Consider the following 22,141-nt stretch of genomic DNA (forward strand, 5'->3'; position numbering starts at 1 on the left):
AATTAAATTAACCTCCATTAAGGAGTTCAAACCAGACTTGCAAACAACTACCTGGCTTTTCTTGTGTTTACAGTCTTCACATTCTCATTGGGGCATGGTGGCTTAGCAGCACATTCTCATTGGTTAGCACGTTAACCTCACACCTAAAGGGTTGAGGGTTCGATTCCCGGCGCTGCCTTGTGTGTGTGGAGCATGCACGTGATTCAGGGGTTTCCTCCCCCAGTCCAAAGACTGGCGTGTCCAAAGTGTCCGTAGTATATGAATGGTGTACCCAGTTTTGTGCCCTGCGCATCCTGGGATAGGCTCCAGATTCCCCGTGACCCAATAGGATAAGTGGTATAGAAAATGAATGGATGGACATTCTCATTGGTTCTTGAAAGGATCCCTTCAGATTTTCAACTAATGACCTGCTAGACTTCGTACATCTGATACAGAGACGTAGCCTGGAATTATTTTCAGGAGGTGGGGTGAGGAATTATACGAACTATAATCATCAGAATTATATTAATAAGTGTGACACATACAACTTACTATTAACCAATTTTGCCATATTAATCACATTAAAAGGTGTAGAAAATAAAATACTTTCGACTAAATTTTTTTTTAAAAATTAAAAATTACATTTACATTTATTCATTTAGCAGACTCTTTTGTCCAAAGCGACTAACAAATGAGAAAATACAAGCAAAGCGATGTATAAATCAAAGAACAATACAAGTAGTGCTATCATATATACATACATACATCCATACATCTTCTATACCGCTTATACTTTTCAGGGTCGTGGGGAGACCTGGAGCCTATTCCAGGGAGCATGGGGCACAAGGCAGGGTACACCCTGGCTCCTACTCCCATTCATACACTACAGACACTTTGGACATGCCAGTCAGTCTACCACGCATGTCTTTGGACTGGGGGAGGAAACCGGAGTACCTCGAGGAAACCCCCGCAGCACAGGGAGAACATGCAAACTCCACACACAGAGCAGCGGCGGGAATTGAACCCACGACCCTGGCGGTGTGAGGCGTAGAGGTGTAAGTGCCAGAGTAACTTAATTTATTTTTATGGGTTGGTTAGGTGTTCACGGAAGAGGTGTTTTTTTTTAGCTGTTTCTTGAAGATGGTGAGAGATTCTGTGGTCCGGATTGAGGTTGGAGGTTCATTCCACCACTGAGGAACAGTTAGTTTGAAGGTTCTAGAAAGGGACCTTGAGCCACGCTGAGTAGGTACTACTAAGCGTCGGTTGTTGATTGATCGCAGATTGCATGAGGGAACGTAAGCCTTCAGGAGGCTTACATATTTAGCAATACAGTGGGAATTACATTGTTCCCTATAAAACTAGATCTACGAGGAAAACGCATGATCCTGATAATCACCATAGCAATATCACAGGTAGCCAATAAAACGTGGTTAACCAATGTAAAGCTGTTTGATGCTGACCTTTTATGAACATCATAGCAAAAATGTCATCTGACACTTATATAATCAGCTGCGCTGTCTGCGAGACCTGTTCAGCACCCACCAAAAAGTATTTGGAACTGTCATTTAATATTTCAGCGAGGCTTCAAACCTGAAATTCCACCCCAGCTCTGCCTCTGGTTTCATATACACGATATGGTCGAAGGGTTGTAGTCGCCTGACCATCACACCCATATGTGAGCCTTCCCAAAACCGTTACCACAAAGTTGGAAGCACATGATTGTATAGGATGGCTCTGTATGCTGAAGCTTACCATTTCCTGTCAATGGAACTAAGGGACCCAACCACGTTCCAGCATGACAATCAGTACGTTTACATGGACAACAATAATCCGATATAAACCCGATTAATACAATACTCTGATAAAGAAACTAGCATGTAAGCAGCAATTATTAATGACCTTAATCCGATAAAAGTCATACTCGAAGTAAACACAAATCGAATTAAGACGTGAAGAATTCATTTGTAAGTCACTTTGGATAAAAGCGTCTGCTAAATGAATAAATGTAATGTGAATGTAGTATTCCTGTTTTAGTCACATTATAGACATGTAAACACCTTAATCACACTATTAACGTCATGTGGGAGTTTTCACCGCAATTTGCGACAGGACACGATCACACATGGCAGTGCTCAACCATCTTACAGCAAACAAGTGAGCACGGCTACGTCCGAAACCACGTACTTATCTACTATATAGTAGGTGAAATACATGTAGGTATGTATGTGGTTTGGGACGCAGCCTGTGGCTTCAAGCAGTCATCCATTTGCGCGTATAGCATGACAAATAATTAACTGCACTTGAAACGTACGTAAAATAAAAAATGAAACACCCAAAATTGTATAGGGTACCACAACGAAGACGAACTGTATGTTGATGCGTGAAATTCAGGACGGAACATGGGATGGTGTGCCGTTAATTGATCTATAACATGTAGAACATGAAAGGAGTATTGTAAAAGTGACTCATGTAAATCATAATATTGTCTTATTCAGAGTAAGGTCAATAATTATATTATTGCTGTCCATGTAAACGTAGTAAATGCACCTGTGCACACAGCGAGCTCCATGAAGACATAAAGATTAGACTGGAAGAAGTTGAATGGCCAAAATCTAGTGGAAAGCCTCCCCAGAAGAACGGAGGTTATTATAAGAGTAGAGGAGGGACTAAATCTGGAATGGGATGTTCAACAAGCACATATTAATGTGACAGTCTGGTGCCCACACTTTTATCTATAGAATGTGTATGTCCACTTGCTCCAACTGACCTGAAACTAGATAGACAGGAAACTAGTGTGTGTATGTAATCAATTGCATACATTATACGTATCAAACGATTTCGTTTGAGTCGAAAGTGTGATGATTTATTTGTTTATTCTGTACACTGCTAACCAGGTGGATATAAACTTCCCTTAGCTATGTTATTCTGTACAAAACCAAAGGCGCATACACCAGACATCAAACATTTTGGGTGACTGATTATATCCGAGTTGTCATTTTAGTATGTGCCAAAAATGGTTTGTTAAATGTGTCAAAATTTCAAAACAGAGACAATTACGTGAGTAATCCAAAACGCATGATGCAACTTGCAGAGTTTTTTGTGCTTCTTTTTTGGCTGAGAATTACTTGAATTGGCAAAATTGCAATAGCATGAAACTGTTTTGCACTGTCTTTCGCAGCGATGTTTGTTGGTAAACGAAACCTTTTAGCTGTACTAGTGTTCGGTGAACGTGAATCTAAGAGGGCTCTGGCGTTGTAATGAAGTCACATGATGCGTCTTGAACCAAATCTGCAGTAATTTCGGAAAACGGCAAGCTCCTCTGTATATTTCAGAGTTCGTTTGATTTTGCGTTCATTTCAACGATCACAAAAATCGCTAAACCCTGGAGGGACTGATAAAAGTAATTCCACATGAAATGAAAAACACCAGCATTTCATTATCTGGTTTTTAACTGAAATCTGATAGTCCGACTCCAGGTTCATTTTGATTACGCCAGGCCAGTTAAGGTGGAAGCGGAAGTAAACAAATCACATTCACACTTTCTACGACGCGTCAAGAGTAGTACACTATCATTTTAGGCTCAGTGTATAGAATTGAGACATGATACATGTCACTATTTATTTTTAAAATATATTCAATTCAATGTAAAATTCATTCTGAAATTCGGGCACATGTTCAAACTTGCGCTCTGCCCACACGTACAAAGGGCATGTGTGATTCAGGTGTGAACGCTTCAACAAAACGTACAGCACATCGTTCGGAGATGGCTGGCACGACAGATCACGCGGTTCAGAGTTCCTATAGAGCTCAGGCTCACCCACGTCTCAGTGGCGTGATTAACACCACTGACTCATCATTCTCACCCTGAACCTCTGAAAGCAGACACTCAAGACTAGCTTTCAGTGGGAGTGAGTGCTCCTTGTGTGGGATTCCAGGAAGTAAAGGAGGAATTTAAAAAAAAAAAAAAAAAAAAAAAAGAGAGAAAAATAAAGCCTGCAGCTCTTGTTTCATTAAATCACTGAGCTTTGATACACCGTACCTCTCATTAGAGGCTATTCAGTCAGGCGTATTAACCTTAGTAATCAATGAGCACAGACGTTCCCCTCCTTCTTCCTGTAGTTCAAACTCCACACAGGAAATGTTGAAAGAGCTTTGCAGTTTATGAGGTTTTAATATGACTGGAGATAAAAAAATAAAAAAAAATATGAGATGACACACACACACACTCCTTCAGTTTGAGTAATGTGGCTCAGCCTTAGGAATTGAGAACAAGCCGGAAAGACATTCATTTCCCTCGTTTAATAGTCGTCTTCAGAAACATGCTGGAAAATATCAGTACTGACATGGTAGCCGATAAACAGGATGAATTTTTATAATAAATAACTAAATAAATAAATAAACACACACATAAATAAATAAGGTTTGCTTTGTCAGTTTTGGACTAACTGATGTAGTTCCTCAGCATTTTGTCAGTGGTCGATATGTACTATATATAGATATACGTGTATGTACACACACACACAAAACAATAGTGGTATACAAGTACAAAAAGACTCGATATTGTTGCCCAATTTGTAGCATACAAGTGTGACATAAATAAACAAAGGCTGACTAATAACCGCTGTCGTGTCCCTGTGAGATGATGACCGGAAGCTACAGTGTAAACAAGTTCAGAAGTAATATTAGGGAAATGTTTCTCTCACCTGTGCAGAAGAATGCTCGATGACTCCTAATCCTTGATTCCGCGTTGACATTTGTGAGGAGCTTCCAGAAATGTGTCCGAGGAAAAAAAAAGGATTTAATCACGCATTTAATAACTGTGTGTGACAGGGTTTGTGTGTGTGGTTCTCCAGCAGGGATGTGAAAGAGGCCGCTAACGCTAGCAGCTAGCCACGCAGACACAGATCAACAAGTCGAGTCCCACATTAGTTACAAATACGTGTCCATGTCAACAGTGTAAGAGGTTATTTTAAACAACAGCAACAACAACAACAAAATAACCCTTTAAAGTATTGGTAGCTGTTTCCAAAATGCTGAATCTGAGACACAATTTTGAACTTTACTAAGCTAATTCATTAAGTTTAAGGTACAAGATCTGACTGAATGCTGGCTGGGGAACTTCAATATGTCTGAAACATATCAACACGCCAAAATCATTATAGCACCCATTCTTGAAAAGGTAAAGATTCATGCAAATAAAATAAAATAAAATAATAAAAAGGTGTGTAAAGTTTTTCTAAACCTTTTCCTGGTACGATTAAAATGAAGTATGTCAGGCCGAACTGGGATCAGGTAATGTTAGCTAGCCAGCTAGCTCACCTTAACTTGACAGTAGCTGAGGGGAAACACATACATACATACATACATACATACATACATACATACACATACATACATACATACATGCATATACATACATACACACACACACACACACACACACAAAATGACAAAAAAAAAAAAAACAAATCAGCACGACCTCAAGCGAAACCGATACCGGTAGATAAAAAAATCAACGTTAACCAAACCCAATGTAAGACACTAACTACAGTGGTGTACAGCGGAACTGAACCAGCTAACCTAACACAGACAAGCACTAGCAACTGTTAGCCATCCATACATCATCCATCCATACATCCAGTCAGCCTTCAGACGGGCAAATCCCCAAAAAACTCAAAAAGATTCCTCCACAGTCCGCCCAGAAACGAGTAGTCTCTACTCGTTAAACAAATACGACATATGAGGCACGCAGTAAACTATCTACAGTTCAGGGTAACGTCCAAAGTCGTCGGGTTGTGTGTAAAAAAAGAAGAAGAAAAAAGAATCCATTATTCACACCGTTTAAGTCGGTTTCTTCCTTTAGCGACTGACAAGAGCGGCGGCTCAGGCTGGTGGATAAAGTGCCGGAACAACGCGAAGTAACATGGCCGGCCGCCGCACAGTGGAGGGGCGGGAAACATCACCTCAGCTCCTGCCGCCTCTGACCGGACCACCGAGCTCAGTGCAGACTGCGGCTGACACCCAGCGTCCTCTCAACAACATACTCTCTCAGCTCACTCAGAGGCCATTTTATCAGGTAAACGTACACACCTACCATAAAACACTGGCTCTTCGTAATCTACTTCACTTTCAGTAAACTTTATTCTGGTCATGGGAACATGCGTAGGAATACAGACTTTAATACACACATAAAAACTCACACTTAGGTCCAATTTATCATAGCCAATCCATTTAACAGAATGTTTGTGTTTTGGTAGAGTTGAGAGGAAACCAGACAACCCAGAGAAAACCCACACAAGCATGACGACAACATGTACAGGAACACAGGATCAAAACCAAGGATACTGGAGCTGTGAGGTGGTAACACCCGACAACTAATGTCCATTAGCAGAAAGAGACCAGTTATTTGGGTGGTGACACTGGCATGGTAGAGTTCGGTAATGTGGTTGCACTGGTATCAAGGATATCAGGTACAGAAGCAACACTTGCTCATCTTTTTACATACACACAAGGTGTTAGTCTTCCAATCCTTCATCTGGGTCTGTTTCTGCCCACACAACTGCTGTTAGCAGGATATTTTTGGGTATGATTATATCAACCCATTATTACTAGTGACATACCATGAGTCTGATATACTTGTATAAGAGCAACATCTAGTACCATGTCAGTTTCCTTGCTCTGCTCAAAGTGGTGCTTTTCATTAATGGACTGAGTAGAGGTTACCTGAGAAATTGTTGATGGTTCCCTAGATACTACATTCAGTAGTCATAACTATAAAAACTATTCGTTGAAGTGTCCTATGGAGTGAAATTCAAAGCTGTAAGTCTGTACAAAGAAACTTGACCCATGACAAAACTATTAAAAAGATGAATGAAAATATTTGGAACAGAATACATGTCACAACAACTGTTTCTATGTATAGTGTAGACATTTTAATGATAATATACACCTTTAAAACATTTTCACACAATGTCTCACTTTTATTCGCAAATAAAAGTTCAAGCCTTTATGTTTGGATTAAATGCCAAGTCAGCATAGGCCCAATGCTAACAATTTCCATTTAAGACATCATGAAACTTCTGCAACAAAAACATAATATAAAATCTTTGAAATATAAAAGACAGGCATCTATTTAATCTCATAGTCCCTTCACCAAAGCACTGAGTCTCATTCACACAGCTCCTTCACTGGCACAGTGATCAAGTCAGAGAAGAAGCTGCCTTCGTTGTTCCCTCCTCCAAATATGAGCAATGTTTGAGACTCAGCAACCTGCTCTTGATCATCAGAGGAACCCTATGGCAAAAGAAAGCAAACAATGCTAGACATTCATTACTGCTAAAGAAAAAATAGCATGTGTATTCCAAGAAACAGGGCCCACATAAATGTGCATGCATATTCTTTACAAGTAAAAGCTTTTATGTGTGTATTCAGAGGATGTGGCAGGTACCTTCACGCATGCTGTTGCCATGGTGATGATGGAGTGTCCAGCTCTTGGTGTTGAGGTCAGCTGACTACATGCCAAAGAAGTCCAGCAATTTGTGTCTATTAAACAAATATAATAAAATCAACAGTGCAGAAAATGCACCTCCAGTCAGAGCTAAACAAGATGGTACCATTTGCCATGACCAGGAAGAAAATGACCACTTTCTATCAAAATAATTACCAGAAAACACTGGACAACATATTGCTTTGTGCTAGATCAAGATATGAGAAGCCCCAATACTTCAGGCAAGTGTTCATTTAAGCAAGACCAAAACCATAATTGTGGTCCTTGAGCATTAGAATGACTGAATAAGGCAAAGTGAAAAACTGGGATAAGCACACACTTGATTTAAAGATAAGGAAGTTTAAATAACACCTCCAAAAAAAAAAAAAAAAAAAAAAAAAAAAAGGCTCTGGGTGTTAAATGAAATGTGACAGTAAGTAGAACACCATGTTCACCTGTGTTGAATATAAATGTGTCACTCAATGCATCGTTTCCATTGTAGCCTCCATAGACCAAGAAACATGACTCAGACAGAACAGCACAGCCATGCCAGCTGTGAAAAAAGTTCAAAGGTGAAAGCTGAGTCAGTAGTTCGTATATGGATATAGCAACCAATGCATCATAATGCTGAAACAAGCCTTAAGTCAGTCAGAGAGGATGACAAAACACCATTTAATTAGCAGTACTGAGATACTTTTCATGAAAACACTGACTAAATCTGGTGTTGTGTGATTTTATTAGTACCTCCGTGGTGAGGGGGCTGATCCACTCGTCTGCACAGGCAAAAACTCCATAAGGCCTTTTTAAAAATTAAAATATATATATATTTTTAAAAACACCATATACTGAACATCCAAGTTGGTTGAATAGTATTAAAGTGCATTACAGTGTGTGTTCAATGGGTTTGAGTACATTTTCTGGCAAAGATATAGATCACATTTTGACAAGCATCACACATTACTTTTTATGCACAGGTTATTTTCTTCAAGTATGATCTCAGGATATTTTTAATAACTAGATAGGGAAAAAGGGCCATAACAAATAAGAAAACATGTAAATACAGTTCTTACACAGATCAAGCTTGAACATGTCATTGAAGCAGACTGGTGTGTCCCAGCCTCCAAAAATAAAGATGTTCCCCTGCATCACACAAGCTGAATGCCTGAATAGGAAGAGAAATGAAAGATAATTAACAGCAATCCAAATCCATCCATTTTCTGTACATCTCATCCTACACAAGGTAGCAGGGGAGCCTGGCGTCTATCCCAGGGCACTCGGGGCATGCGGCAGGGGATACAATGTGCCAACTCATCACACACTACGAACAATTTGGAGACACCAGCGAGCCTACAATGTATGCGCTTGGACTGGGGGAGGAAACCCCCAAAGCAAGCTCCACACACACACAGTACTGGGCAGGAATCAAACCCCCAACCCCAGAGGTGCAACAAGGCAAATGTGCTAACCACTAAGCTAATAAATTGTTTTTAGAGCAGTAAATACTATATAGACAATTTATATTTATCCAGGAACATTCAGAGGTAAAAGATTTACATTCATCAGCACATCTGCTCTGCACTTCATCTGATGATTTTACACTTCCAATGTGTCTTTCCCTATCACACTAACCCAGAGCGTGGAGAAGGCTTGTCTCCATTAACAATGGGCTGATACCAGATGGTCATTTCAGGGTTGAAAATGTAGAGGGAGTCACTGCAGCCATCAGGCTCTGGATGGGGACGAGGGAACACGCCTCCAAACACAAAAAGCTCTCCCCTGAACAGAGAGCAGCTGTGATAGGCCAGAGGAGGAACTTTACCTTGTGCCTAAAAAAGTAAGAGAAAGAAATAATTTTCCCCATCTTTCATTCCACTGATCCCCATGTACCCAGGAACCTCTTTCACAGGCAATCAAATAAAAGACAAATTAGCTCTGACTTTTAATTCAAGTGAACTTTGAAGAAGAATCGCTAATGTCAGTTAACACTAAATGTTTTGAAAATGAAATAACCTCCACCATAGTCCAGCGCCAGCTCTGTGTGTCTAAAATATGGACGTCATTGAACCATTTCTTATGTTTGGAGCCACCAAACACAAAGATCCGCTTTGATTCAGGGTCATAAGTTGCTGTGTGGCCAATCCGAGCCTCTGGTGTGGGGCCCTCTGCCAGAGTTTCAGCAGGGACCCATGACAAGTCCTCTGAATATGAATATAAAGGATAGGTATAAATGCTCAGAAAAAAATAATATGCCTGTTATCAAAACAATGAATATCCAAGCTGAGGAATACTGTATGTCTTTAGATGAAATGAAGGCTCACCTGTACACAGCTTCCAAATGGGATCCTTGCAGAGCTGCATTCTGGCACCTTGTCCTCCAATAAGTATGGCTGTCTGAGGGTCAATAGGACAGAGGGTCTGACCCCACCGGCCTGATGGACTGTCTAGTAAAGTTAAAAGCACATGAAATTAAGAATATATAAAACCATTCTGCTATACAATTGTACATAAATGTACAACCCCAATTCCAAAAAAAGTTGGGACAGTATGGTGAATGCTAAGAAAAACAAAGAGGAGTGATTTATAAATGTACTTTGACTTGTATTTAAACAAAAAATGTATAAAGACAAAGTATTTCATGTTTTACCTAATCGACTGCATAGTTTTTCTGAACATAAAGGGTTATTTTGAAATTTGCGCATGCAACACGTTCCAAAAAAGTTGGGACGGGGCAATTTATGACTAATAGCTAATAATAATGTGAAAAGTTGAAATAAGAAGGTGATGTGAAACAGGTGAGGCAATCGTCTAATCATAGTATATAAGGATCCTCCAAGAAAGGCCTAGTCCTTCAAGAGCAAGGATGGGTCGAGGCTCGCCAATCTGCCAATAGATATGTCAGCGAATAATCCAACAGTTTGAGAACAACATTCCCCAAAGACAAATCCGTGAGATTTGGGGCATTTCACCTTCTACAGTGCACAACATAATTAAAAGATTCAAGGAATCCGATCAAATCTCAGTGTGTAAAGGCAAGGCCGAAAACTACTTCTGAATGCACGTGATGTCAGATCCCTCAGACGTCACGGTCTTAAAAACTGTCGTGAGTCTGTAATGGATATCCTGACATGGGTTCGGGAATACTTTGGTAAACCTTTGTCACTCAACACCATTCACCGCTTCATCCACAGATGCAAATTAAGGCTTTATTATGTAAAGCAGAATCCATACATCAACACTGTCCAAAAGCACTGCCGACGTCTCTGGGCTCGGTCTCATCTGAGATGGACAGTAGCACAGTGGTATCATGTTTTGTGGTCCGATGAGTCAACAATTCAAATAGTTTGTGGACAAACCAGCCGTCGTGTTCTCTGGGCCAAAGAGGAAAAGGACCAGCCAAGCTGTTTTCACCATCAGGTCCAAAAGCCAGCTTCTGCCATGGTATGGGGGTGCATCAGTGCCCATGGCATGGGTAACTTGCACATCTGTGAGGGCAGCATTAATGTAGAAAGATATGTACACATTTTGGAGCAACATATGCTGCCATCTAGAGCAGGACAACGCCAAACCACATTCTGCTCGGATTACAAGTGCATGGTTATGTAAGCAGAGAGTGCGGGTGCTAGCATGGCCTGTCTGCAGTCCTGACCAATCTCTGAGAATGTGTGGCGCATTATGAAGCGTAAAATAATGCAACGAAGGAACTGTTCAGTTGCGCAGCTAAAGAAATGCATAATGGATGAATGGGGGGAAATTCCGCTTGCTAAACTTAACTGGTGTCTTCAGCGCCCAAACACTTAATGTGTTATTAAAAGACAGTCGACTGTCCCAACTTATTCTGGAGTGTGTTGCACGAAAACCAAGCAGAAATAGTAGACCACTGGGTACCGTCAGGATACTCGTTTCAACATACTACGATTTGGGACACACTCATTCTAATCTCGGATACTATTTAAGATGGAGAGTATGCAAACTGGGACACAGAATAATGCATTTACTGTACATTTAACGACACACTCACCAGTCTGCGTAGGGGTTTTCATTTGTTGTTTTCCTTTAGCTTTAGGGTTCGGAGGGGTACGGGTGGCGCTCTGCTTTTCTTCTTGCTGGAACAGCCGTGTTTGTCCTGTGCGGGGATTGCTCCTGCCTCGCCGCTGTGGTGTTACCTTTTCTGAAGAGTTTGGGCAAATATTCTCTTGTCCTTTTGTGTCCTCTCCCTCTTCTTCCTCTCCTTGCGACCGTTTCCTCTTGCCCAGCCCTGCTTTACGTACCGCAGTTGTGGTGCTGCACTGAAAAAGAAAGAAATTATAAAGCAAATTTCACCATTAGCTTAAACATGGAAATCACTAATCAGTTACAGAATATTAAGACGTGCAGCCAAGTGGTATTCAGGGAAACACCTCACCTCTGGAGTGTATTCCTTTTGTGCAATGGTAAGTGCTGGATCAAGCAACTCACTTGTAACCTGAGTGAGACACACACACACACAAAAAAAACATGTTTGCTTATATTTAATATTTAAATATGTAGCTTGGCAATATTAGGGAAGATTTCAGACAACACTCACCCCCTCGATATGAACATTTAATGTCGCTCCATCACTCCATACACCATCTTCCCCTAACTCCCAAGAAACACATCTGACACATTCGATAGTTATTAGAATTCAACAAATCCTTACTTTCACAGGGAGATGTAAAAAAAATTAATAATAATAGAGGCAATTTTTAAGAAGTAATCTTACTTGTTGAAAGGTGTTAATTTGCCCAGAGTGATAAGCATGTCTTTCTCATCACTGAGTTCAACTGAAACACTACTGCACTTTCCCCATCTTCCTCTAGTAAACAGTACAATCTGCTGGACACCTGGCTTTACTGCCCATCTGCCTCCATGTCCACAAAGACTGCACGGAGCAATTAGGACAAACATGTTAGGCTAATATCCTGGTAAACAAAACACTCAGTACTTACACAATGAAAAAGTTAACAGGAATCATCTGGGGTGGTTGCCTTTTTTCTTTGCAGGCAAACGAAAGAAAATGGTACGCTCTAGTGTGTACTATATATAAAATCCTTAACTTAAGTGTTTTTCCAACCACAAGGACAAATAACGGAGTGGACGCCCAAAAATACATCAGGCAAAAACAAGTTCCATTATATTATCGGATTACAAATTGTAGGCTTTGGACTGATTAAAAAATAATAATAATTTTTTTTTTAAAAAACCTGCACTGGATGTTAGATGAAGCAAATGACTGACAATTACGACGACTCTGACGTGCTCAATTAGGTTATTGTTTTGAAAGCTGACTTTATGGTAATGTTTTGGGGAACAGCCATGACATGATCTGTTCAGGCAGTAAATAAGTAAACAGCTCCTGTGTAAGGCTTTCTGTTTCGAACATGTAGGCGTTTCGCAAATGCAGAAAAACTTCACGGGAAAAAAACAATAAAATATTAATACATCTATCTAGAGCTGGCTTAACTGTATTGTAAACAAAAATAGCTATAAAAAGCTGTGCATTTTTACAAACCTCAACAGACTTCAGCAATATTCACTTGTTTTGCTTACTTTGCAATCTGCTGCGGCGCTTCGTCTGGTCCAAAAACCGCATACACAGCGAACTCCTCCATGTTTTTCGCTTAGTGATTAATAAGATACAACTTGAAATTAAAACTGAGGCAAATAATAATTTTCATCCGACCCGTACTGGAGCAACATCAGCCGCAGGAGCAACACATCTCCCGCCAACTCTGAGTTCAATCTGAATATGGCGCCACAGCTGAGGCGGAAGTTCGTTTAGCCCCGCCTCTCAGATGATAGACAGGCGTTTCAGCCAATAAGGAACGTCTAGTAATATTATTAGAGGAAAAGAAAGTTAAGTGTTGGGTGCAGTAATTGTGTTGGGAAGAAAAACTGTAAAGTTGCTAACGAGGAAACGGTGCGTCAGATATGTCAAATCATGTTTTCTGGAATGTGAATGTGTTTTTCTCTTTAATATACTTGTGTTATATTCTGTTACTTCATTTAGCTGAAGTTGTTGCTGTTTAGATGTGCAATTTATTGTCGAGTTCAGCTTTCTGTCTAGCTAATTTATTCAACCAGCCAATGTTAGCTTATTGCCTTTTTATTGTTACTCAGTTAATCCACTTTTTAAGAAAATAAAATCCAGGTCTTATTTGTACACGTTTACTGTGTTTAAATCATATCTAATTACTAATTAGAATTACTAATACCACCACTCTAGTAGTAACTGGAGTAATATGAGTTTTTCCTATCTATCTATCTATCTATCTATCTATCTATCTATCTATCTATCAATAACATGGATTGCTGCATATGAGGTTTTGGTGGTAGTCATAGTTATTTTGTGAATGTATTTGTTTTTAAGAATTTTGTTGTTGTTGTTGTTGTTGTTGTTAAGTAACATCATCGTGCAGGATCACCATGGATCCCCAAAACAGTGGAGGAGGGAACCGCCTTCCCAAAATAGCTGCATCTTTGATTATGCGCGTCGCCTCAGAGAGGGAACCCAGCTTCACTGTGCAAAGGGCAAGCTTGAGGCCGTCTCCTAATCCACCCACTTTACCTGACCTTGAATTTGGGGATTTTCAGTACTCCACAGAGAGATCCAGGTCCAAGACCCCTGACTCCCTGGTTCCAGCTCCTTCAGAGGAGTCCAGTCCATCTGGACTGCAGTCGGTGAGAGGCCATATGCTGACTTCACCAACCTTTGTGGAGGATGATAATGACTTTGAAGAGGAATGCCCCTCTTTTGAGAGCCTGAGCAGCCCTTCTGAAGGGGATGGCTTTTTACCAGGTCGGGGCAATACAGCTGTGAGCTCCCCTAAAAGAGGAAAGAGGACTGGAGGTGAGCTGAATCTGTCATTTGATGTTATTTATTTATTTATATATTTATTTATTTGTTTGTTTGTTTGTTTGTTTGTTTGTGGAGACTTGAACATCACATCCATATGTGGTTCTTCCCCAAACTGCTGGCACAAAGTTGGATGCTCACAATTGTATAACATGTCTTTATATGCTTTAACGTTACAATTTCCCTTCACTAGCTTAAACATGTTTAGACATGGTTTGTGAAGGTCGGAGTGGAAGAACTCAAGTGGCCTTCTCTGATCTCAACCCCACTGAACACTTTTGGATGAACTGGAACTCGAACTGCATGCCTGGCCTCCTCACCCAACATCAGTGCCTGACATCACTAATGCTCTTGTAGCTGAATGAGCAAGCACATATGGGTGTGATGGTCAGGTGTCCACAACCCTTTGACTATATAGTGTACACTCACTGAGCACTTTATTAGGAAGACCTGTACACCCACTCATTCGTGCAATTATCTAATCAGCCGATCATGTGGCAACAGTGCAATGCTTAAAATCCTTCAGATAAGAGCAAGCAGCTTTCGGTAATGTTCACATCACCCATCACAGTGGGGAAATGTGATCTCAGTGATTTTGACCATGGCATGATTGTTGGTGACAGGCTGGTTTGAGCATTTCTATAGCTGCTGATCTCCTGGGATTTTCACACACACCACTCTCAGGAGTTTACTCAGAATGGTGCAATAAAGAAAACACGTACAGTGAGCAGCTGGAGGTGGTCAGAAACGCCTTGTTGATGAGAAAGGTCAACAGAGAATGGTTCCACTTCTGTCAGCCAAGAATAGAAAGCTGAGGTTGCAGTGGGCACAGGATCACCAAAAATGGACAGTTGAAGACTGGAGAAACGTAGCCTGGTCTGATGAATGTCGCTTACTACTAATGCACACAGGAGGTAGGGTCAGAATTTGGCACTAACTGCATGAAGCCTTGACTCAGTCTGCCTTGTGTCAACAGTCCAGGCTGGTGGAGGTGGTGTAATGGTGTGGGGAATGTTTTTTCTTCACACAAATAAATAATTTGTTGGCTTTTGTTATTTATTTATTTATTTTACATATTTGGATAAGAAAACATTTATCTTTGAAACAGTGCCTATTTAAGGTTGATATACTTGAACAAAACCAAGAAAAAAGGAAAATGAGCTTTTTCAATCATTTATTCAACAAAAATATCAATAGCTGTTGTATTTTTCTGTGGAAAACATTAAGTACACTCTTGGCCTCAGAAGCTGTCAGAGGCTAGGTGTTTTGCATAATTGTCCACCAGACTTGCTGAAATTTGGGTTTTATTGCATGTACTGCCTGTTTCAAATTCTCCCCACAACATTTCAATGGGATTCAAATCCGGGCTTTGACTAGGCCATTCCATAACCCTCCATTCCTTCTGTTTGAGCCATTTCTTGGTGAATTTGCTTGTGTGTTTAGGATCATTATCCTGTTGAAAGGTCCACTTTTGGCTCAGCTTCAACTTACGGATAGGTTGCCTCACCTTATCTTCAAGCACTCTACTTCTCCTGAAAGGATGTCTTGATCAGCACCAAACATGTCTGCTGTTGCTGTGGCCAAAAAACTCTTATCTTTGATTTATCTGTCCAGTGCACATTATTCCAAAAGGCTTGGTTTTTACCTATATGCTCATTGGCAAACTGTAATCATGCAAAGGCTTTTTCCTGGCACGCCTCCTGTGCAGGTCAAATTCATGCAATCTCTTTCTGATTGTAGAAGCGTGCACTTTGACACCAACAGTTGTGAGACTTACTAGCAGATACTGTGATGAAATTTTGAGGTTCTTGGAGACTTATTTTTGCATCAGACGGTCTGCTCTTGGGCTGAATTTGCTGGGACGGCCAGTCCTGGACAAATTGGCAGTCGTTTGAAATCTGCACCATTTCGTAGATGATTTTCCTTACAGCGGAATGATGTATTTCAAATCATTTGGACATCTTTTTTTAAATACCTTGCCAGACTCCTAGACATCCACAACCTTTTTTCTGAAGGCCTTACAGAACTCTAGATCTTGGCATGATGACTCCACACACCTCAATAGCAAAGGGAACACCAGATGCTAGATATGAGAGGTGTATAAATAAGACCGGTTCCACCTGCACTCCGTAAACAGGTTATAATCACTGGCACCCAATCCTGAACACCTGATTCTAATTGAGTTTGAAGGTATGATAAATGTAGGGGTGTACTTACTTTTTCCATGATACTGATCTGTTTTTTGTTCATTTAAATTGTGAAAATTACTACAAAATGTCAATTTTATGTGTTATTTGATAGAGTATCAACTTTATTAATAGGCACTGTTTTAGAGAGGATCAAATGTTTGCTTGTCCAAATAAGTCAAAAAAGCCAACAATTTTCATGAGGTGTACTTATTTTTTTCGGATAACTGTACTTGTATTTCCCCTCATACTCTTTATCCCTCTGCTTTTTTATGGTTGGCTCTTTATTGATGTTTGGTATATATGTGATGTGTTATGGCCAGTACTAACATCCCACATCCAACCCAAAAGCAATGTATTCTCAAATGTAAATCATGTCAACATGGACCAGAATCTTACGGGAACGTTTTGAACATTTTGTGGAATCCATGCCATGGAGAATTGAAGCTGGTTTGAGAGCAAAGGGAGGCCGTACCCAGTATTAGTATAGTGTTCCTAATAAAGTGCTTGGTGAGTGTATGTAACTTGTAACATATATATAAATAAATATATAAATATTATATACACACACACACAGTTAATCTGATTCTTATTTCAGTGAGTTTCACAGACTGGCACAAGAATCGTGTGGCAGCCCTGTGTAGCGAACGCTTCGACAAACTGCTGAGGGAATGTCCTGAGTACCGTAGCACTAAAAGTTGCCTTGCTGCTTTTGTCCTGGAGAGAGGTTTGTGTGACACAGAGACTGAATAAGTTTCCTGCATCGAATATACAGTGCTGTGAAAAAGTATTTCTTCTGTTTGTGTATATCTCATACTAAATTGTTTTCAGAAATTAAAACAAAATCTAAGATAAAACAAAGGCAACCTGAGTAAACACAAAATACAGTTTTGAAATGCTAACTTTTTTGCTTCAAAAATAACATTATGCAATACCAACTGTGCCTGTATGAAAATGTATTTGCCCCCATAGTTACTAATTCCCCAAATCTATAAAGCTGCATTCATAATGGGGTTCAGCTGGACTAGACGCAACAGGTCCTAATGAAATAGTTCTTAAATAAAACTTTTTCAACAGCATGAAGTTGGTTAAAAGTCTTGCGCAGTAACACACTATGACAAAATTGAAAGAAATTCCAGAAATTATGAGGAAGAAGCTGTTTTGAAATACATCAGTCTGGGAAGGGTTACAAAGTTATTTCAAAGGATCTGGGACTCCAAAGAACCACAGCGAGAGCAATTATCTCCAAATGGAAAAATTCAACATAGTAGTGAACCTGTGCAGAAGTGGCCGACTTCCCAAAATTCCTCCAAGAGCACAACTACTCATCCAGCAAGTCACAAAAGAGCCAAGGACAACATCAAAGGACCTACAGATCTGTCTTGCATCAATAAAGGTCACTGTTCATGACTCCACTATTAGAAAGACACTGGGGACAAATGGCATCCATGGAAGAGTGGCGAAGTGAAAACCACTGCTAACCCAGAAGAACATTAAGGCTCGTCTAAATTTTGCCAAAACAAACCTTGATGATCCTCAAACCTTTTGGGAGGATGTTCTGTGGATTGATGAGTTGAAATTGGAACTGTTTAAAAGATAGGTGTCCCGTTTACATCTGGCGTAAACTACACACAGAATTCCACAAAAAGAACATCATACCTATGGTCAAGCATGGCGGTGGAAGTGTGATGGTGTGGGGATACTTTGCTGCTTCAGGGCCTGGGCAACTTGCAACAATTGAGGGAAACATGAATTCTGCTCTCTACCAGAAAATCCTAAAGGAGAATATCCGGTCTTCAGTCTGTAAGTCTCAAATGGAACTGGATTATACAGCAAGACAAGGATCCAAAGCAAACAGATTTTAAGTTGAAGGGGGCAATTAGTTTTTCACATGGGTGATAGGTGTTGGGTGTTGGATTTTTTTTTTTTTTTTTTTGCTTCAATGAAAAAATTAAAAACTTGTGTGTTGACTTTGACTTGTTTCATGCTGTATTTTGAAGTTTGAAGATCTAAAAATAAAAAAATTGTATGAGATGCACACAAAAACAAAAGACACAGTTTGCTTGTGTATGGCAGCAAATATGGTGTTCTGTAAAAATCTGTATATGTATCAGAGGTGACTGACACAGGAGGGCAGTGTTGTGAGCAATATGAAGTGGTGGCACTGGGCACAGGGGAGAGCTGCTGCAGTGGTTGGTATTGTTTTACAGGCTCAATCGTCCATGACTGCCATGCCATAGTCATTGCACGCAGAGCCCTGAAAAGGTAAGGAAAAAACTCTTAGAGAGCCTAAAGTATTCTGCTAGTGGTGAAAATATCTCGTATAATTGCTACCTGTGATTCAAGTATGTTTTTATTTGTTCCAAAATCTCACTTCCGTAAGTGTCACTCCAGTGACGGTGTAGCAGCTCAGATTTATTTATTTTTGATGGCAAAAATAGTAATGGTTGGCTCAGTTCTTCTTTAACCCTTTCTTGCAGTGCACTGCCATTCCATTTTGCAGGCGGAATGGAAATCGACTTTTTCAATCAGTTTATTTAAAAAAAAAAAAAAAAAAAAGAGGGAATTTTTATTCATATATAAAATATACTTATGAAAAACTCCAGATTCTTAAAGCCCTGAGTGCCTACTTTCATATGAACCATTTAACCATTACTGTGGAGTGTGACATCACAGATTAAATTCAATGCTGAACATGGGCACCCCAAAACGGGCACAATTTCCTTTTATTTTTTTTGGCCTCTGGTAAAAAGGGTTAACTAGAACATGGCCAAAAATATGTGGACACCTGACCATCATACCATATGTAGGCCTTCTCTACACTGTTGCCACAAAACTGATGGCATGTAATTATCTAGAATGTATTTGTATGTTGTACACTCTTAGAAATAAAGGTTCCAATTAGAATCAATAAGGGTTTTTCAGCCTGATGCCATTGGGAGACTCCTTTTAAGTTGCACAAAGAACCTTTTACTTTCAAGTTCTTTAGAGAACGATCTATTTGCTGGTGCTTTAAAGAGAACAGAAATGCTTCTTCAGAGCAGTGCCACAAGGAACCATGTTATCATAAGTGTTCTCAAAAAAACCCTTAGTGCTTAAATGAACCAAAGTGAGGTCCTTAAGAGTGATGTCAGGAGAACCTTTTTCCAGTCTCAGAAAGAACCTTATAGGGTTCACTTTAAATGTTGGGATGATACCTTGAAGAACCAATGCACTGTTCGAAAGAACATAATGAAACATAAAGAACTTTTTTTTTAATTTCCAAAGAGCCATATAGCTCAACTCAGGAAACCTATACAATGAAAAATGGTTCTTGACAAGAAGAAGGTTCTTTACAGAACTTATAGTGCTGTAAAGAACCATTGAAGAACCTTTATTTTTAAGAGTGTTGCTTTAAAATTTTGTGCTACATCTCTCCTACATATTTTTGAAATTATTCACCTAACAAGTGTTCATATGTGGGTTTTTTTTCTTCTTCTTTTTTTTTTAAAAATCAGATATTTGTATAAGCAGCTCATGTTATTCTACAGTTCTGAGCCAGAGCTTCGAGAGCGCTCTGTATTTCAGAGCACTCCCATAAAGCTGCTGCTTCAGCTCAAACCAAAGATCTACCTACACCTCTACACCAACAAGACTCCTAAAGGGGCAGCACAACACATAATGTGAGTGACAGAGAGACAATGCATATCTGTGAGGAAAATACAAATATTTCTATTAAAAAGAAAAAAAGAAGTAAAATTTTTATTTGATCATTTTGACTTAACATGGAAAGGTGTTTGTTTAATCTATAAAACAGTGAAGCTTAGACATTGTAAGAACGGCTTAAGTATAAACAGCCAACCTGACTAACCAAATTAATAGAAACCTTTTCTAGCTAGTCAGGTAAACTTTTCTCTTGACATATTCTATACCTTAATGACCAAGTTTATTAGGCCAGCACTTGTATAACCAATATAACGTATGTTTTTTTTTCAGACTAATAGTTATGTATGATGTTTATATTTGACATTTATATTACTCTCAATAGACAGGTCAGTAGTTGTGACTTCTAAGTGACTTTCATTCACCCTAGAATGTAATGTTTAGATCGATTATATGAACTACAAAATAACTTTGTGGTTGAGAAATCTGTAAGAACTAAGCAAGTCTAAGTCCTGGAGAACCTTTAGCTTTCATATAGATCTAGGTCAGAAAGTTCATCCTAAGGTTTATCCAAGCAAACATCCTCAAAATTGCTATTTGGTTTTTTTTGGTCAGTAATGAAAGGGTTTATCTTCACAGGAAGTCCCATAGCAGTGGCTACCAATCACTGAAGCTGCAATGCCATGCCAAAGGCTCTCTGATTCCTGCTGCCTTCCTGCATCCCAGTATCTGGGGCGCTCGCATCTGCTGCATGTCTGACAGTGCAAAACTCACTCGCTGGACTGTCACAGGAGTTCAGGGAGCACTGCTAAGTCACTTCATTGAGCCATTGTACATCACCAGTGCCATTCTTGGTGAGTGGTTATATTGTGCTTGAGGGTTTGTGGTTAGTATGTCATTGTATACACAAAATGTAGTGTGTTCCTGGGATAGTTTAGATCAACGCTCAATGGGGTTTTATTTATTTATTTTTTATATTGTCCAGGTGACACTAGCCATTGCTCTGATATAGTGTCTGACACCATCAACAAGCGCCTGGGGACTGGTCTGAAAGACGTCCTGATTCCTTCATACCAACAAACGACCATCTTCTTCCAGAATGGAGAGAATGTGGAACCGGGTATAAATGCCAACCACTGCAAAGACCTCAGTGTTAATTGGTGTCTGGGAGACTCCAGCATTGAGATTCTAGACAGTACAACTGGATATGCTATCAGTGGGTAAGGCTTAACTGTTCATAAGGTGAATTATTTCATAAGAGCTGGTCAGTATGTTAAAGTTAATCCTTTTGAATTTTTTTCTTTCAGCTCTCCTTTTGTCAGTGGACCTGGGTTTACCAGTAGACTATGCAAAAGAGCACAGTTCTACAGCTTCAGAAAAGTTGCAATGCTTTCTGGTCAACAAGAGCTCCTGTCATTTGTAATCTACCACGAAGCCAAGGTATGGAAGTTTCTGATTGGGTTTCTGTACCCTGTTTAAGATTAATCTGTATTCAAAAACTGATTCATGAGGAACATGTCGTCATATCAATTTGTGTGGATTGTATCCTTTTGATTGAATTTTATATGCATTTCTTTTAAAAGCTCGCTGCCCACTCGTATCAAAAGGTCAAAGATATGGTGAAACAGCAGTTCTTAACCAACATTGCAGGACCATGGAACTCAAAACATCTGGTGGACAGCTTCAGTTGCTGACTACATTCTTGACTTCTGTCTGTCTTTAATCTCCAGCATTATATTTTGTTACAGTAAAATAACTATCCAGAATTGAACAATAGATATGTTTCGCCTGTTCTAAAATTGTTTTTCTAAAACTGGTTTTCTTGTTTTTTAACTCAGTTGGTTCTTGATTTGTTGTTGTTGCGCTTTCAAGAAAAAAACAACAACTTTAATTATACTTGTTTGAAGCATATATATAAAAAAATATAAGTTCAGTCAGTCTTTGTTGTCTGAGCAGTTTTTTTTAAACCCATCT

General features: G+C 39.6%; 3 protein-coding genes across 11 annotated transcripts in view; 1 reads left to right on the forward strand and 2 right to left on the reverse strand.

Moving 5' to 3' along the window:
• mark2b (MAP/microtubule affinity-regulating kinase 2b) overlaps positions 1-5,369 on the reverse strand; it is a 48,674-nt gene extending 43,305 nt beyond the window's left edge. For 4 of the 7 annotated variants that reach the window (XM_017471962.3, XM_017471963.3, XM_017471959.3 and 1 more), the window contains exon 1: positions 4,683-5,367. In XM_017471962.3, coding sequence (XP_017327451.1) covers positions 4,683-4,733 — 51 coding nt within the window. In that variant the 5' untranslated portion in view covers positions 4,734-5,367. Of the gene's footprint in view, positions 1-4,682 lie in introns of all 7 variants that reach the window. The other 3 variants (XM_017471965.3, XM_017471961.3, XM_017471964.3) reach the window with 3 other exon arrangements.
• A 1,519-nt stretch (positions 5,370-6,888) lies between these two features.
• Positions 6,889-13,266, reverse strand: krcp (kelch repeat-containing protein). Its single transcript, XM_017471973.3, has 13 exons — positions 13,034-13,266; positions 12,207-12,365; positions 12,030-12,102; positions 11,868-11,927; positions 11,484-11,751; positions 9,784-9,906; positions 9,476-9,663; positions 9,095-9,291; positions 8,536-8,627; positions 8,210-8,264; positions 7,921-8,018; positions 7,427-7,521; positions 6,889-7,272 (listed from the first exon to the last, which is right to left on the reverse strand). Exons 1-13 carry the CDS (start codon positions 13,093-13,095, stop codon positions 7,147-7,149), a joined length of 1,596 nt encoding a protein of 531 aa, XP_017327462.1. The 5' UTR covers positions 13,096-13,266; the 3' UTR covers positions 6,889-7,146.
• Positions 13,267-13,312: 46 nt separating this feature from the next.
• On the forward strand, positions 13,313-22,104 carry adad2 (adenosine deaminase domain containing 2). 3 transcript variants are annotated; one of them, XM_017471974.3, is made up of 9 exons: positions 13,313-13,403; positions 13,887-14,333; positions 17,124-17,252; positions 18,640-18,790; positions 20,023-20,187; positions 20,807-21,021; positions 21,153-21,387; positions 21,475-21,607; positions 21,751-22,104. In XM_017471974.3, exons 2-9 carry the CDS (start codon positions 13,910-13,912, stop codon positions 21,859-21,861), a joined length of 1,563 nt encoding a protein of 520 aa, XP_017327463.1. In that variant the 5' UTR covers positions 13,313-13,403; positions 13,887-13,909; the 3' UTR covers positions 21,862-22,104. The 3 variants fall into 3 exon arrangements, with proteins under 3 accessions (XP_017327463.1, XP_017327465.1, XP_017327464.1); XM_017471976.3 differs by having other exon boundaries at positions 13,315-13,403; positions 14,078-14,333; XM_017471975.2 differs by having other exon boundaries at positions 13,316-13,403; positions 13,903-14,333.
• Positions 22,105-22,141: the final 37 nt, after the last annotated feature.

The sequence above is a fragment of the Ictalurus punctatus genome, chromosome 7 (genome assembly GCF_001660625.3).
Source record: "Ictalurus punctatus breed USDA103 chromosome 7, Coco_2.0, whole genome shotgun sequence".
Lineage (NCBI taxonomy): Eukaryota > Metazoa > Chordata > Actinopteri > Siluriformes > Ictaluridae > Ictalurus > Ictalurus punctatus.